At 43.1% G+C, this 15,835-nt stretch overlaps 1 protein-coding gene across 3 annotated transcripts in view; it reads right to left on the bottom strand.

The window, feature by feature from the left end:
• The window catches only part of wscd2 (WSC domain containing 2), a 41,251-nt gene that overhangs the window by 15,135 nt on the left and 10,281 nt on the right, over positions 1-15,835 (bottom strand). For 2 of the 3 annotated variants that reach the window (XM_040019267.1, XM_040019266.1), the window contains one exon: positions 2,786-3,690. In XM_040019267.1, coding sequence (XP_039875201.1) covers positions 2,786-3,173 — 388 coding nt within the window. In that variant the 5' untranslated portion in view covers positions 3,174-3,690. Of the gene's footprint in view, positions 1-2,785; positions 3,691-15,835 lie in introns of those variants that run through there. The other variant, XM_040019268.1, reaches the window with a different exon arrangement.

The following is a 15,835-nucleotide window of genomic DNA, read 5'->3' as shown; positions in this document are numbered from 1 at the left end:
TGTTGAGCTGGAAAATAATCTGCTTTTTGATGGAGGGAAATGCAGATTTGATGAAACAGCATCTCTTGTTTTGAATAGCACACTTCTGCTTCGCATTACATGAAGGTAAAGGATGAAACGGCAGATGCAACTGATACAATTATTGTTTTCAATCATTTTAGCATCTTCCGAAATGACCTCATTGTAGCTGGTGAATCACATTTTCCATAGTGCTCCGAGTATATCCTTTCTCCAGCCTACTCCTGTTGTCTATTTGTGCAGCATACATCTGTGCAATTGGCCCACACAGCAAAAATGTGCTTATGCGCCGTGGTCTGCATCTTATCGCAATATTCCCTTCAAATTAAATTTGGAGCCAAGGTGAATTATTACATTTGGAGTAAAAAGAGAAGGGTAGAAAAACTCTTAACCCAAACACAGCCACCTTTGGAAGACAAAAGGCTCTTAAACACTACATATTAATGAGTGGCGCTGGATGCACGAGCGCAAAAGATAGCTTTGAGGTTATTAATTACTCTATCATCACGTTCGGCTGCAATCCCGTGAGGTTAGAGTTTCAGAAAAGGGCGGCGTGGGGGTGGAGGCGTGGGGTGGCTGAGTGTACATTGTAAACATGTTTGCTTTGCTCCCTCTGAATGCAGAGGGGGCTAAAAAAAAAGGTTATTACCACTTGTGCATTGTTTTATAGTCTAAATTTGAATTCACAGCAGGTTACTGTGCTGTGACTCAGGGATTATGACCCGCTTCACGCTTACAGATGTTGGGAGTCTTTCCCAGAGTTAAAAATCAGGAGGGAACTCTGCTGTTGTCATAGCACACATAACACAGATGGAGCAGCAGTCCCTCACACTTATGTTTCATCTTTATGGCAGTTTAGCTCTCCCACCTGGCTGTACAGCTTCTCTGGAGAAAAAAAAAACAGGAACCAACATCACTAAAAGGTAGTTCAAACAAAATCTGTCTGTTTATTTACGCTTTTTTCAAGTGTCTATTTTAGGATTTTATAGATGATTAAATAGAAACAGCCAGATAGCATGTGCTCATTCCCAGCGAAGTTATCTCCCTGCCAGTGCGTGAAGATTATCACAGCCGGACTGAGGGTTTCTCGCTGGCTGAACGATACGGGAATATTATTTCTTTTTTAAGCACCACTCAAAAAGTCACCTGACAATTAATCTGCTTTACAGGTTTAACACAAAGGGAATAATATTTTGAAATACAAAATAAAAGGTAAAAGAAGTTCCCACCTGTACAGCAGGTAGTTGAACTTTAATTCCACTCGACTCTGAGGAGACTTAACCCTCTAATTTCCAAGTCTACCGTGCATTTCCATCATAAAGGTGCTTTTTTTCCCCATTAACAAACCTTCTCACTGCCATATAGATTCCTTTTATTTAAATAAGAGTTCAAAAGTGTAGTAACACGAGATGAGCTGTGAAGTGTAATTGAGGCACAGATGCTGAAAACATGCCACAGAGAGAGTAAAGCCTCTTCACATTTCACCAGTGAAATTGTGATATTTCTGTGTCTGGACTCCCATTGATGAGCAAAATGTTTCTAGCTTTCAGTAGTGGCACCCGAGTGTTTCGAACTCATGCTGTTTTGTATTCTTCCTCCGTGGCGCTGTTGCTCTTTGAGTTTCTTGCACTTATCTAACGACTGTGGGTAAAATGTTACATGTTAACATAAGAGGGAAAAAAATGGTGTTACTACTTTTTTCTTAAGGACTTAACTAGTTTATAGTTTTCTCTTGTGTTTCGCCATGAAGATAGGAGCAACACAGGGGTCGTTTTTTACTTAATAAATGCATATGGCAGAAATGTGAACTGTTGACTTCGTTTTCAAATGTTTGTGCTTCATCCGAGAGCAAAGAAAGTGATAGACACGATACGAAAATCAGAGAGGAGGAAGAGAAAACAGAGCCAGGAGCAAATTTGTCCATGTTTCATTTTAAAAGATCTTTGTCCTGTTCAAGCTCAGAGATGTCAGCTGCAGGTAGACACATTCCAGCCTTACACCAGTGTTTCCATAACACATTATGATTTAATAAGCTGGCACTGAGTTTACATGTAAACCTTTTAAGACGGGATTGTGCACATGAGCCAGATAAAGGGGTTAATCCCACAATCGTCTAATCGTTTGGTTGTTGTCATATCAGTCAAAATGTGAGCATGTGCAGAACATGTGAAGGAGCTACAGCTGAAGCACAGAGACGGGGAGATCCTTAAAGGATTTATTCCGGAGAAAAGACATAATTATAATTATCATCTCACTCCACTCTGAGGAGATCTCCCACATGACCAATTACAGCTAGTAGCGTCGAGTCATTAAGATGCAGCAGTTTGTAATTTTTGGGATCTGTTTCATTTTAGCACAAAGTGGGACAAAAGCAGCTTGTGAGTATGCCAGTGAGCTTCCATTATGACTGGGCCTGCAATAAAAAGTTCAGCATTTGTACCACTGCTGCTGCTATGTTGCCAATTTAGCATTTTTCTCTTGCAACATATTGAAAATAGTTAAAAATGAAGCAGTTAAATGAAAAGTGCGATAACAGTGTACCATATATGACAAATGGAGCCTCTCCCAGCTGACATAATGCATGACTCGACGTTCACCCTGGACAGGACTAACCACTGAACCATATTGTTTAAAACTGCTTAAAAGAGACATTTGCTAACTTGCTTTGAGATGTAAAAGAAACTAAAGGTTGTGGCTCAGATGGTTTATTTGGAAAACTCCCCAGCTAAAAAAAAAGTGCACAACTGCAACAGCGGTTTTCACCCACCTCTTCCATCATCCAGGTCTTTGGCATTGCGTCCTTTCAGCGCGCGGTTCCAGTTGCTGGTGTAGTCTCGCCCCCTGCCCACCATCCCAAGGCCCTCCTGTCTAGTTTTCTTCATCCAAGGGGGACCGAACCTCCGTCCACTTCTCCGTTTTTCCTTAAACACCCTACTCATGAGGCCAAGTCCCCGAGTGTCCGATGAAGCCCAGCTGCCCATCTCCGAAGCTATAAGAGAGTCTCGGCCTCCTCGGGCCCCGGGACCGTTGTCCCCGACGAAGCCAGCGTGCAAAAAAACGAGGCTCCCGGCGGTCAGGTAGAGGAGGATGAGGGAGAAGAATCGCACAGGTTTCCTGCGGAAGTAGCGCTGTATCTTCAGCAGAGGCTTGGCCATGCTGGCTCTCCCAGCCACTCAGACACACTCGCCCAGTGATGAAAAATCATAAAGATGAAGAGTCAACACCACACACAGCCCCACTGGGCACCAGCTAAAGCAAAGATAAAAGTCAATGAAAAAGTCTTAGACCTGCATGAAGGTCACCCAAAAAATAACATGTCTTTTCCCTTGTGGATAAATCTCCAGTCTCATAAGGAAGGCTGCTTGCATCTGTGCTGCTCTGCCGGTTGTGAGAATCTCTTTCTGCTCCCACTGACAGACCTGCCCTGACAGCCGGCTCTGGGGCCACGTCCTGAAAGGTGAGTGGCTCCAGGTGAAAGATGATCGCTCAAACGCTGCTTTCACTTCAGTTATCAGCCTACAAAGATGCCACACCAGCACCGCAGTGGCACTTTCTCCCACACTGTGCGGAGGGAAGAGGGTTTTATTTATCAGCTGAGCTGAGATCCTTTCAGCTCTGTGCGGCCGGCTATTCACTGAGATGATCCGGGAGAGAAAGGGCGTGCCTCACCATCTGCAGTGAAGACACACACACACACAGAGGGAGAATAAACATACACCTGAGTCAGTTTCATCACATGTGGAGTGGAAGAAAAAACATGTGCAGGTTACAAAAGGATAAAGAAGGCAGATCTAAAACGTCTTGAAAAGCTACAAATCAATCCGAGAAAAGACACAGAAGCCGAACACTGAAGCATTTCCTTTACAATACTGTTGGTCCATGCAGTTCAACTTTGTTATGCAATGCAAGCGATCTTCATTCTTCTGTCAAACTCACAGCAAACAGAAATACCAGATGGAACAAAGACAAGCACAGAAAATTAAATAACAGGATTCAAAGCAATTACGTATCTTGGAAACGACTCTGTTTTTAACCGTTGCGCCAAACAGTCATAAAAAATTAACTCTACAAACCTCAGAGTGCTTTATTATCTTTAATAAATTAAGCTGAGCAGAAAGGACAGGAAAAAATAAAACAAAGCTCTACCCGCAGCATTTTCTTTAAGATCTATTGTCTGTGGGAGTTTGTGGGAATTAAAGACATTTGTGTAGATGACAAAAAAAGAGCAAAAAAAAAGCATCTTTTAAAGAATGCAGAGGTTAAAAATCTGGAAGATTAAGGGTGGTCATCCATAAAACACATGCTTTCATGATTCTGTTTAAGATTTACTGATGGCTCCATTTTGGTTGTGTGTGCTTCGGGATGGCTGTATCCCGACTTTCCAAACTCTCTGCAGCTTCTCTCAAAGGAGTCTCTGTTCTGGGACGAGCCCCAGAGGCTACAGTCGGATGGTGTAACGCAACACTCCTCAAGGTCAGGGAATTTTCCAGAACATTTGAGGGGACACTCACCCATGTGACTTTTCTGTCTGTCTGCCTCAGGACAAATCTGCAGAAGACTTGTCACCTGAAACCTAAATGGCACCGCAGTCCCCCCCACTTCCCCTTCTTCTTTTCCCCTCGGTAGTCTAAGAAGACTCTGGGACCCTCAAGGAGAAAAAGATTACATTCATGTGCTTCAGCCTGACACAAAGACGGCCCTCATCCTGTTTGACGTCTCTCAAAACTTTGCCTGGATGTGAGGATGGCTTCCATTACCGATGTCTCTCCGCATCTTGATTATTGTGTATTTTGTTCATTTTTAGGATCAGATCTCTCTTCCACAGATAAAAACACGAGACGTTCTGAGATGTTGCAGTCATGTTCACGTCAGCTTTACGAGGACACAAAAACAAACAATGGAGCTTCAAAAAATGTCCGAAAAATAACATCTTAGAAGTAAATCTCTGATGGCGCCAAGTCGCTGAGTATGAACAAACAAATTCACAAGAGATTTAAGTAACTGTTTGACATTTGGGGGAAATGCATTAATTTCCTTTGTCTGTAACCTAATTAACATCTTTATTGTTTGATCTGTACACAAACAAAAACGCCTGCTTCTGCCTGTTAATTTTTCCATCCCCTAAGAAAACAAGTACGATAATAAACTCTTCCTTTAAACGTGTCTGAAATGTCATCCTTTCATTCCCATGAAACAGCCTCTTTTCCACAATAACGCAGTTACACAGTAAGATAATTCCTCAACAGCTGTATAAACACTGTTGAAAAGTGACTCCTGCACTCCAACTCCACATTGTAGCCACAATAATTTATCATTCCTGCGTCAGTGTTTCGCTCCCGGTCGATGGAAAAAAGATATTCCTGGACGACTCGGCGACTGCTAAACAAGCTGGTGTTTGTTTCAAACCGAAAACTGTTTGCCCAGGAGACGCTGAATCATGTCGAAGCCAGGGTTATGCGGTTGAAAATCAAACTGCGTATTACATCATGCTTACTACCCCTACCTCACCGAAGACAAAAGCACAAGTCTAATAATTTGCACCGGTCCTTCCTGAGATCAGGCTGCTTGAAGGCCACGGGGGTTTTGAGTGGGGCTGTTACGTTTGCCGCAGCTTAAAATCAGCGTTCTCTTCTGAATCGTATAGTAAATGGATTTATGAGAGCAAACGGACACGTGTGACATCTAATCACTCTCCCTCTCATGAACACGACAGGACCACACACAAAGGATAATTACTGCTGTTAATAATTCATGGTCCCCCCTCCCCAGTTACCAAAGTGAAACTGAGCTCTACTTGTGGTTAATTTGCAGTAACAAAAGTGTAGATGCATGCTGCAGCTGCATGAGTCCCATGTTTAAAAAACAGGCAAGTACACACTTTACTATGCCTCTAACTCTGCCAGTTCCAGCACAAGTTAATGTTAATATAATATATGTCTGTGTGGATTTTTTTATGGTAAAATATTCAATTTTTCACAGGAAAAGTCAAAAGGATCACTATTTAGATGCAAAATCTTTACAAAATGAGTCAGATTATAAATATCTGCTGAGATATTTCAGACAAAAGTGAAGGTCTGACTGACCAAATAACACTGGCTAACCTCCCTGACCCCAAGTATGAGCCCACCGTACTTTGCAGCTTAGTTAATCGCATCCTTTCTTCTGGGAGAAAATAGGAGAACAGAATTGAATAAAACAGACACACGAAGAAAAAGGAAATGCAGACAGACAAGAGACAGGAGGAGCTGTGGAGGTCTTTTTTTTTTTTTTTGCCAGATCACCGATATTACTCCAGTGGAGTGGGCACAAACTCACTGACTGACCGTTAATTCACATTCATATTAAATGAGCCAGCAAATATTTAATCAGAGAGGATTTCAGGACGGAAACGTCAAAGTTAATCTTCGGCAAGCAGGCGGACGGCCAGCTTTGCTTTTGCTGCAGGCAAACGCCGCCACAAGTCAATCCATAAATATTCTTCCTATGGGACTCGTTAGGCAAGGAGAGGAATGAGTGTTTCACCTCTACAGTCAAGAAACAGACAACTGTCAACTAGCACGGACAAGTGGTGGCTTCAAACAAGGAGCGATGGGAAGAAATCAGTCATAAAATATCTGTGCTCTACTCTGCCTTTGTTTGCAGGTTGTTAAATGTTGATGCTGATCACCTGAAGTGCACAGATCGGGTTTGAGAGTCTTTTCATCCTCTCAGCTCAGCATCAATTTTCATGTTCCTGATGAAAGATTCAAATATTGTCCATAAACACTTTATTGCTGTAAAATGTACTGAATAAATGCACATTCACAGCTATAAACAAAACACCACCCACATGCTAAACTGACCATAAGCTGAGCAACCGCCTCTCCACATTGTTAGAATACTTTATGCAGTTAAAGACTCGTAAAAACAACCATGCTGTGACAGAGATGATACCAGCAGGAAAAAGGCTCTATTAGAGTGGTTATGCAATACTTGATTTTGCATAACTGTTCTGATTCAGGACAGGAAGAGAAAAGTTATTTCACACCCAACAAGATGTGATCTTTAGTAGATTTGGTTTTTAGACGTGTTATACTTAGTCATGACCGGGGCAGAAAAAATATCCAGTTATGTTACATGACTCTGGAGATCCTTTCCAGGTCGCCAATTTGCTTTGCTTTCGTTCTTTTCACCAGTTCGTGAAGTGCAAATCAGCTGTACGGAATCAGCTGTGATATCCTCCCACAGTTTTTAAATGGGAAAAATACCGGAAAACAAGTGTTTGGTAAAGCGAGGTTGTGTTTGGTCCGCAGTGGGGGGAAATAAAAAGCAAGGACAGTCATTAACAATGCGTTTGCACACGAGGGAAACACACACTGCTGTGATGGAAACTAGCAATATCAACAGTGGCAGGAAGAAGAGGTTATCAGGACTCTGGTGCCAGCATTACTGGGAGGGGAAATCATTTGAGGTTTCTTCTAATGCCCTCTTTGTCCCTGTTTGTACAACTTCGAGTCCCATCCTGTAAAAGAGCCGTTCTGTGGGACGTCTTCTTTCCTTTAGCAGCAGAGGGGGTTAACAATGATAGCGGCAGCAGCCCTGACCCTCCCCTCACCCTGGGGCCCGTCCTTCCGCTCTCCTGGTGTGTTTGGCCTGCCAGTGCGCATTAGCTATGACTGTCAAATCACATCAAACTAAAGATCGCATTCCTCCCCCGGTGACATTACTAAGCATGTTTGTTTTTACACGCAGATTCTTCCATTCATCCGGCTGCAAAGTTGCCTTATTGCAGGTCTGAATGAAATGTCAAAGCAGAGGAGTTATTGAGAGCTCCTCTTTAGCATAAAGTGTGTAAATGTGTTTATTTCAACATTGGTTTTAGGTGTTTTTCAATGAAAACTTTATGGAAGACATCTGCAGTCTAGAAAAAGATCCATCTCATGTAAAAACTGAGAAAGCTCAAATAAACCACTGCCAAAGTTTTGCTGATCTGCAGAAGAGATTCAAGTGGCTTGCTCAGCACAGATGGCAACTCTTAGGAGCGCATGACCCCTGAAAACTGGAGTGTGAACATGACTGTGTCGAGTAACAACAGGATTATACTGCCAAAGCAGTTTTCTTCCTTTAGCGTTTGGCAAAAGCTGCTGTGGTATGTGCTACAGTTTTGGCTTCCCATCTTGTTGTAAGCCATTTTAATTAAAACTGTGTTTATCTCACTGTGTGTTCACATTAGTGATTGGCTTAATGCCCAATACACTTCATTAGTGGTGGCCACTCACAAGGAAACTCATCAGCAAAGATGCAAGAATCACCGCACGGCGACAAATCCCATGAAGTAAAGCACTCTGCTCACAAACGTTTTATTACGAATGGTTCAATTTTAAACTTTCTCCCAAATCCAACAACATAACTAGGAACCATCACATCCAGCAGGCTCCTGACACCTCAAAGTATCACTTAACATATCCTGTGATAAAGTTTCTAAATATAATGCTCCACTATCAGCGCTGCCTTGTAATGCATGCTGTTTATTATTGGCTCGTCTGTCTAGAACCTCTGTATGTCTGGATATTTTTAAAAATGTGAACTATCTGATAAAAGTATGACAGAATTTGAGTATGTGTGATTAAAAGTGTGTTAAAACTGACTTGGGATGATGGCGTGCTTAAAAGCGAATAATGTAAGCTGTTAGATTTCGTGTGTTTAGACTTTTTCAGAATTATCTGTTTAACTTCATTTTAGGCTTGAGCAACAAACCTTCGGACACGCTGTAACATGTAACTTAAACATTGTGATAAAAGCTCTGAAGCTCTGAGTTATAGTTCCATGATGTGCAGCCGATCAGTGTATGAATGTAAACACAGACCGTAAGGTTCAGCAGAGGTTTACGTGACAGAAATAATGATGACACGACGCACATGTTAGCCAAGTTTTAAGAGGATACAAAGTTTACAAGAGGACCAGCACTACCACTTTTATTATTGAGAGCATATTTCAGGCTGACATAATCAGCATGTGTGTAAATAAATGATGATAGCAGATTAATAATCCACAAATATTTGGCTTTCATCCACCAAAGTTCAAGGTCAACTCAATGATTTATTTGTCAAATATTTACAAATATTGTCAACATATGGAATAGCACCATATAGGATTTAAAACTCCGTGAAGCGCTACCTTATCGTGGTGGAGGGGTTTGTGTGTCCCAGGGATCCCAGGGGCTACGTTGTCTGGGGGCTTTTACCCCCTGGTAGGGTCTCCCATGGCAAATAGGTCCTGGGTGAGGGACCAGACAAACAGTGATTCAGAAGACCCTTATGCCCCACCCTGGAGCCAGGCCCAAGGAGGGTGCCCGAGGGCGAGCGTCTTGTGGCCGGGCCTTGGTCCATGGGGCCCGGCCGGGCACAGCCAGAAAAGGGGACATGGGCCCATCCTCCCGCAGGCCCACCACCCGTAGGAGGTGCCGTAGGGGTTCGGGTGTATTGTGTGCCGGGCGGCGGCCAGGAGCGGAGGCCCTGGCGGACTGATCCCCGGCTACCAAGACTGGCAATTGTGACATGGAATGTCACCTCTCTGGTGGGGAAGGAGCCTGAGTTAGTGCGTGTCGTTGAGAGGTACCGGCTAGATATAGTCGGGCTAACCTCTACGCATGGCTTGGGCTCTGGAACCAGTCTCCTGGAGAGGGGCTGGACTCTGTCTCAGTCTGGAGTTGCCCCTGGTGAGAGGCGGCGGGCTGGGGTGGGTATTCTAATATCCCCTCGGCTTGCTGCCTGTACGTTGGGGTTCTTCCCGGTGGATGAGAGGGTTTGTTCCCTGGGCCTTAGGTTCGGGGAACGGGTCCTGACTGTCACCTGCGCTTATGCGCCGAGTGGCAGTTCAGAGTACCCAGCCTTCTTAGAGTCCCTGGGTGGGGTGCTGGAAGGTGCTCCACCTGGAGACTCTGTTGTCCTGCTGGGAGACTTCAATGCTCACGTGGGTAACGACAGCGAGACCTGGAGGGGCGTAATTAGGAGGAACGGCCTCCCTGATCTGAACCTGAGCGGTGTTTTGTTATTGGACTTCTGTGCAAATCACAGTTTGGCCATAACGAACACCTTGTTCGAACATAAGAGTGTCCATAAGTGCACGTGGCACCAGGACGCTCTAATAATAATAATAATAATAATGGATTGGATTTATATAGCGCTTTTCAAGGCACCCAAAGCGCTTTACAATGCCACTATTCATTCACTCTCACATTCACACACTGGTGGAGGCAAGCTACGGTTGTAGCCACAGCTGCCCTGGGGCAGACTGACAGAAGCGAGGCTGCCATATCGCGCCATCGGCCCCTCTGGCCAACACCAGTAGGCAAGTAGGGTAAAGTGTCTTGCCCAAGGACACAACGACCAGGACAGAGAGGCCAGGGATCGAACCGGCGACCTTCTGGTTACAGATGCGATTCCCAACCCCCTGAGCCACGGTAGGCCGTAGGTCGATGATCGATTTTGTAATCGTATCACCAGACCTGCGACCATATGTTCTGGACACTCGGGCAAAGAGAGGGGCTGAGCTGTCAACTGATCACCACCTGGTGGTGAGTTGGATCAGGTGGCGGGGGAGGATGCTGGACAGACCCGGTGCACCTAAACGCGTAGTGATGGTGTGTGACGCTGCTGCATTGAGCTGCGGCTGCAAGATGGTTGGTGCCTGTTGTGGTGGTAACCCCGAACCAAATGGTGGACACCAGAGGTGAGGGAGGCTTATCGGGCTTGGTTAGCCTGTGGGACTTCGGAGGCAGCTGACAGGTACTGACAGGCCAAGTGGAATGCGGCTCGGGCAGAAGCAAAAACTCGGGTGTGGTAGGAGTTCGGAGAGGCCATGGAAAAAGACTTTTGGACTGCCTCGAAGAGATTCTGGCAAACCGTCAGGCGTCTCAGGAGAGGAAAGCGGTGCTCTACCTGCACTGTGTATAGTGCTGGCGGAGCGCTGCTCACTTCGACTGAGAAAACTGTCGAGCAGTGGAAGGAATACTTCGAGGACTTCCTTAATCCCACTGACACGTCTTCCGAGGAGGAAGCAGAGGCTGGGAATGAGGGGGATGACCAGCAAATTTCCGGGGGCGAGGTCACTGAGGCAGTTAAACAGAGGCACCAGAGAGCCCCTGGTGTGGATGAGGTCTGCCCCAAGTTCCTGAAGGCTCTGGACGTTGTAGGGCTGTCCTGGCTGACACGCCTCTACAATGTTGCGTGGAGATCAGGAGCAGTACACCTGGACTGGCAGACCAGGGTGGTGGTCCCCATTTTTAAGAAGGGGGACCGGAGGGTGTGTTCCAACTTCAGGGCCCACGACTCGGCCCCGGATAAAGTGGAAGAGGATGGATGGATGGATGGATTTAAAACATCAAACTGATGACAATGTTCTGCAGAGCTTTTTAGATAGCCTTTGTTTCTTACTGCCACTGTTTGTATTGACAATACACAGGCATGTAGGGAATCATACATGAGGATGCTAAATATCATGCTACTTTCTTGTGATTTTGTTATAATATATATGAATACATGTACAAAGTTCCTGAATAAGTATAATATCTTTGGAAAACAAGATAAACGTGACCAAAAACCTTTACCAAACATGAAGGCTACACGTGTATATCTATAGCTACATAAACAAAAAATAATTATACTCAGTATCTCAAGTACATGAAAATGGGTTTCAACAGGACAAATTAACAAAATCCTGCACTGTGCACTTGTTTTTACTGCACCACAAACCTCTTAAAGTAAGTTCAATGAGAACAAATAAAAAAAATGAACACATGTAAAATACAATGCAAGTCCTTTAAATGTAAATATTGCCCAGACAGAGAGCTGCCTTGGGGGAGGTTTGTGCTTTCTCTTGTTTGTGCTTCTGCATGTTGTTTATTCAGAGAGGTACATTACGACGGAAGTTCAACACTGCCATGCTTTCTCAGGGTTAGCTGGCTTAAAAAAAAAATCCAGTTGGCAATAACCAGTGTCACATCTGTGGTTATCAACTGTTTCTGTGTGCTCGCTTAAAAAGGGGCATTTCACACCTCATATGACTCATCTTCCACACAAAATGAGTGCCGCCTACTAAATGGTAAAAAGAATCTACGAAGACTACAAAAAATATAACAGCAACCATGTTGAAGGAAGGCAGGACATGAATGCTGCAGAAAGCGTAAAATAAGTTTATTTTGAGTTAATATATTTATTCTAACGCTGAAACATTAAAGCTTACGTCCTATAGTGAAATTTATTTTATTGATTCAACAGGTATTGTTGGTGTTCTGACACATATAAAAGTATGAAAGCATTTTCTGCACATTGTCCTGCACATTCCCAGTAAAAAATCGATGCATTAGTATTAACTAGTATTAAAAGAATTGGTGAAAATGTGCCATTTTCAGCAGTTTTTAAAGTGAAACTCCTGACCATTTTTCCATTCACAATCCAACCAAATTGTGGATTTGGATCAGAGTTAGCCACCTGAATGTACAGAATATATATCACTACATCTTAAACCCACAACTGCAAGCACGTAAACATTTGGAGCACTAATCTTAGCACTGAAGAAAAGAAAGGAAACGGTAAGCCTGCTAACAAACACGACACACACACACTCACATCTTTTTTTCTCATCAGAGATAATAATTGTAAAATACGACCTTTGTCAAATCACATCCTGCCCTGGAGAAAACTCAGTCCCGACCACTGCATCACTATGAATCATCTAACTGCTTAATTATTAGTTTATCAGCATAAGTTTACGGAGAGACACTACGACAACAATCATTCATCTTCCCCAAAACAACACTGAGAAGTTAATTATTCAATTCAGGAAAAGAGCGTCTGCATGATATTTCAACATGTACGTGACATTTCTTTTTCTTTGCCAATGTTAAACAAGCAGTCGCTGTATTCCTTCGTGTTGTTATGAAATGACTGTTGTACCTGGCCCGGTTAGTTAACCTCCCCCAAAAGCCAGTGGTAATTATGAACAGCATTACATTTGTTATTGGAGAGAGCTGAATGCACCAATGAAAGGAAAACAAAGAACAACCCCCCCAAAAGCTTAAAAATTAAGCCCAGGATGGCAGGGAAAAGGCATCATTGTAATCCTGATAAAACTCCAGGTCCATTAAGCTCAGTGGTGACTTTTACTCAGAAAAAGAAGAGGTAAATTAAAGGGTCTAAAAATAATGTAATCCTCTCCTTTGACTAGCCCACAGTAGCATTAAGCTGCAGAGCTTTAATAGAGTCACTGATGATCATGAACATTTCCACCAGAGCAGAGTGATAAGCAACTTATACAGTGAAAGCAAAGTGGAAGTGATAGAATAATAGCTCTATTGTGACTGCGGACACAAAGCAGCAGAGTTCAATTAGGAACGAGCAAAAAGCCAAAATCCGGATTAGCACAAAATTTTCTGTATATTTAAAAGAATGGAGAAAATAATGAAATAAGAAAAAGTAAGTTGTTTGACTCTATTTCGGGAGAGAACAGCTGGAAATGTTTTTGATGCCAACCGAATGACAGTTCTGGTATTAATGTGTCAGCAAGCTCCTAACAGAGATAAACATCCCAGATGCCTGCTGTGTGACTTTCTGACTCACCCTCGCTAGCTGCAGCACCCAGATCCCAGTTGGCCACATAGACGGGCATTTGAGAAACAATCACTTGAATTGGTTCTCTTTAATGGCTTCATAAAAGAAGTAATTATTCTGCAGCGGGAAGGCGCTGTCAATGGGAGATCAAATGATGTCTTCCACTATCCAACCTTAACAAAGCTCCTCATTCAGGACCTTACAGAGTATCTGCAGCTTTTTCTCAAAAAAGGAAAAGAGCTTGGTTTTTTGGTTTTTTTGCCCCACTTCTCTTCTCGCACCTTCACTAAGCACACAGGATCTCTGCTTTAATTAAAAGTGAATTCTCAAAGCTCAGCTCTGCTGTGAATCTCAGCGCTCTCTGCTTGAATACGCTTAAGGAGGGGATTGCGGAGGGTTTTCAGTAAATGTTTAGTTGGTGAGGAGGAAGAAGAGGAGGAGGAGGAGGAGTGTTGGAGGTAAGGAGGGGAAAAGTCGTGTGGAAAAATGGAAAGTTTCAACAGTCAACAATTAATCTAAAAGCACAAGACTGATTCGCTAGAGAAAATGTAGTTATTTATTAAGAGAGAACAAGGCAAGAGCTTAGACTTTAGAAAAGTGCAGTGCTGCAGCACTCATGAACGTGCATTTGCCTGATCTGTATTTGGTATCACTCATTATCAAACATATTAATATTTATGGGAATCTGTTTACTATTTGTGAGCTGGATTTTTGAGTACTCTTCATTTAGTGCCCACTGTTACCATCATTGTTTGTGGGAAACATATTAGCATGGCTAGGCTAATGCCGCCTAGTGGGCACAGGAAGTGATAAGTAACAAGTTTACGCAGCAGCCAGTTAGATTCCAGGACACATGGTTATACTGTTGATGTCCTTAATCAAGATTCCGTCCAGACTTCCGCTTGAAAGCATGAAATGCGCCATCGATATGGATAAAAGAGTGAGGACCACGTCATCTCTGCTCAAAGCTTTAATTCTTTTTTGTTTGGGAAAATTATACTTTGAGGGGAAATGAGCATAAATAATCTGCTAAATTGTATTCTCTGCTTAGTGCCAGAAAACAACACTAGCATCACTCAGGAGTGTGAAAAACAAGGCCAGGGACCAGAATAAGCCTGGCAAAGACCCCAATCCGGCCCACTAGTAACCTTTGGAAAATGTGATGAAGGGCATCATTTCCTGCTAAACAATTACAAATAAAAACCATGAAAGTTCCTGTTATTTTCACTATCTACCATAGAAATTATAGAAATAAAGTGGGTCCACAAAGGGGGAAAAAGGAGATTTTCTGGGCAATGAGCTGCCAGAACTTTTTCTGTAATTTTACAAATTTATTTATTTGTGCTGCATTTACTACATGACCATTTTTTATTTTATTTTTTATTCTTCTTTGTCTTATATTAAATGGGATTAAATATGTAATTAAACATCTGACACACTGACAGAAATGTGGGTTTGGTTCGGCCCACTTAAGATCAAAGTGGGGTTTATGTGGTCCACTGAGTTCTAACATGAAAGGTTTAGAGGCCTTCGTTACTTATTTATCAAAATAAAATGTTGTGTTAGTGTTAGCACTGCACTCGTCCATGATGCACATAATCCACCGTCTTTGCCAAGACAGTTGATCAAACACAATTCGGTTTTCTGCTATTCCCTCTTGCTGAGTGAAACGGCAGTGCTAGAGCTCATCTCTGATTTAAAGACCACTTAATGTAGAAACAACAAAGGGGACTTACTTAGAATCGGCTTAGCAGTTTAGTTGTATCTCGCAAAAAAAGACCTCTACATAAGTCATTGGGAGGAGGTCAGAAAGAGTGGAGGGTGTATAAAATGCGGGGTTTCAGAAGAGATGAGAGCTCTGGATCCTCAGTCCCACATGTTTTTGGCAGCAATTAGTTATAGCATATAAATGGACTACCAAAAACAGAGCTGGAAGAACAGTGACTATTGGATTTGCATTCACTAAGCGGACAGAATAAAACAACTGCCAACGCAAGCTTGTGGTTATCTAAGCTCGTGTGCATCTAAGCATATGCTCGCCATCGTGTTTTCCGTGCCGGCTTGGGTTGGCCAGGAGATGTTTTTACATGTTATTGCCCACGAGTGACCACAAAAAAATGAAAGAAATTTGACAGATGAGAAAAAAAGCTGAATTATCCCTTTACAAGTGCAAATATGCATTACTCTATTTTTTTTTTTAGCAGAATCACTACTGCAGATCAGAGGTT

This window comes from Simochromis diagramma, unplaced genomic scaffold (assembly GCF_900408965.1).
Source record: "Simochromis diagramma unplaced genomic scaffold, fSimDia1.1 OVJJ01000822.1, whole genome shotgun sequence".
In the NCBI taxonomy this organism is placed as follows: domain Eukaryota; kingdom Metazoa; phylum Chordata; class Actinopteri; order Cichliformes; family Cichlidae; genus Simochromis; species Simochromis diagramma.
The sequence above is the reverse complement of the archived record's forward strand: the minus strand, read 5'-3'. Positions and strand labels throughout refer to the sequence as shown.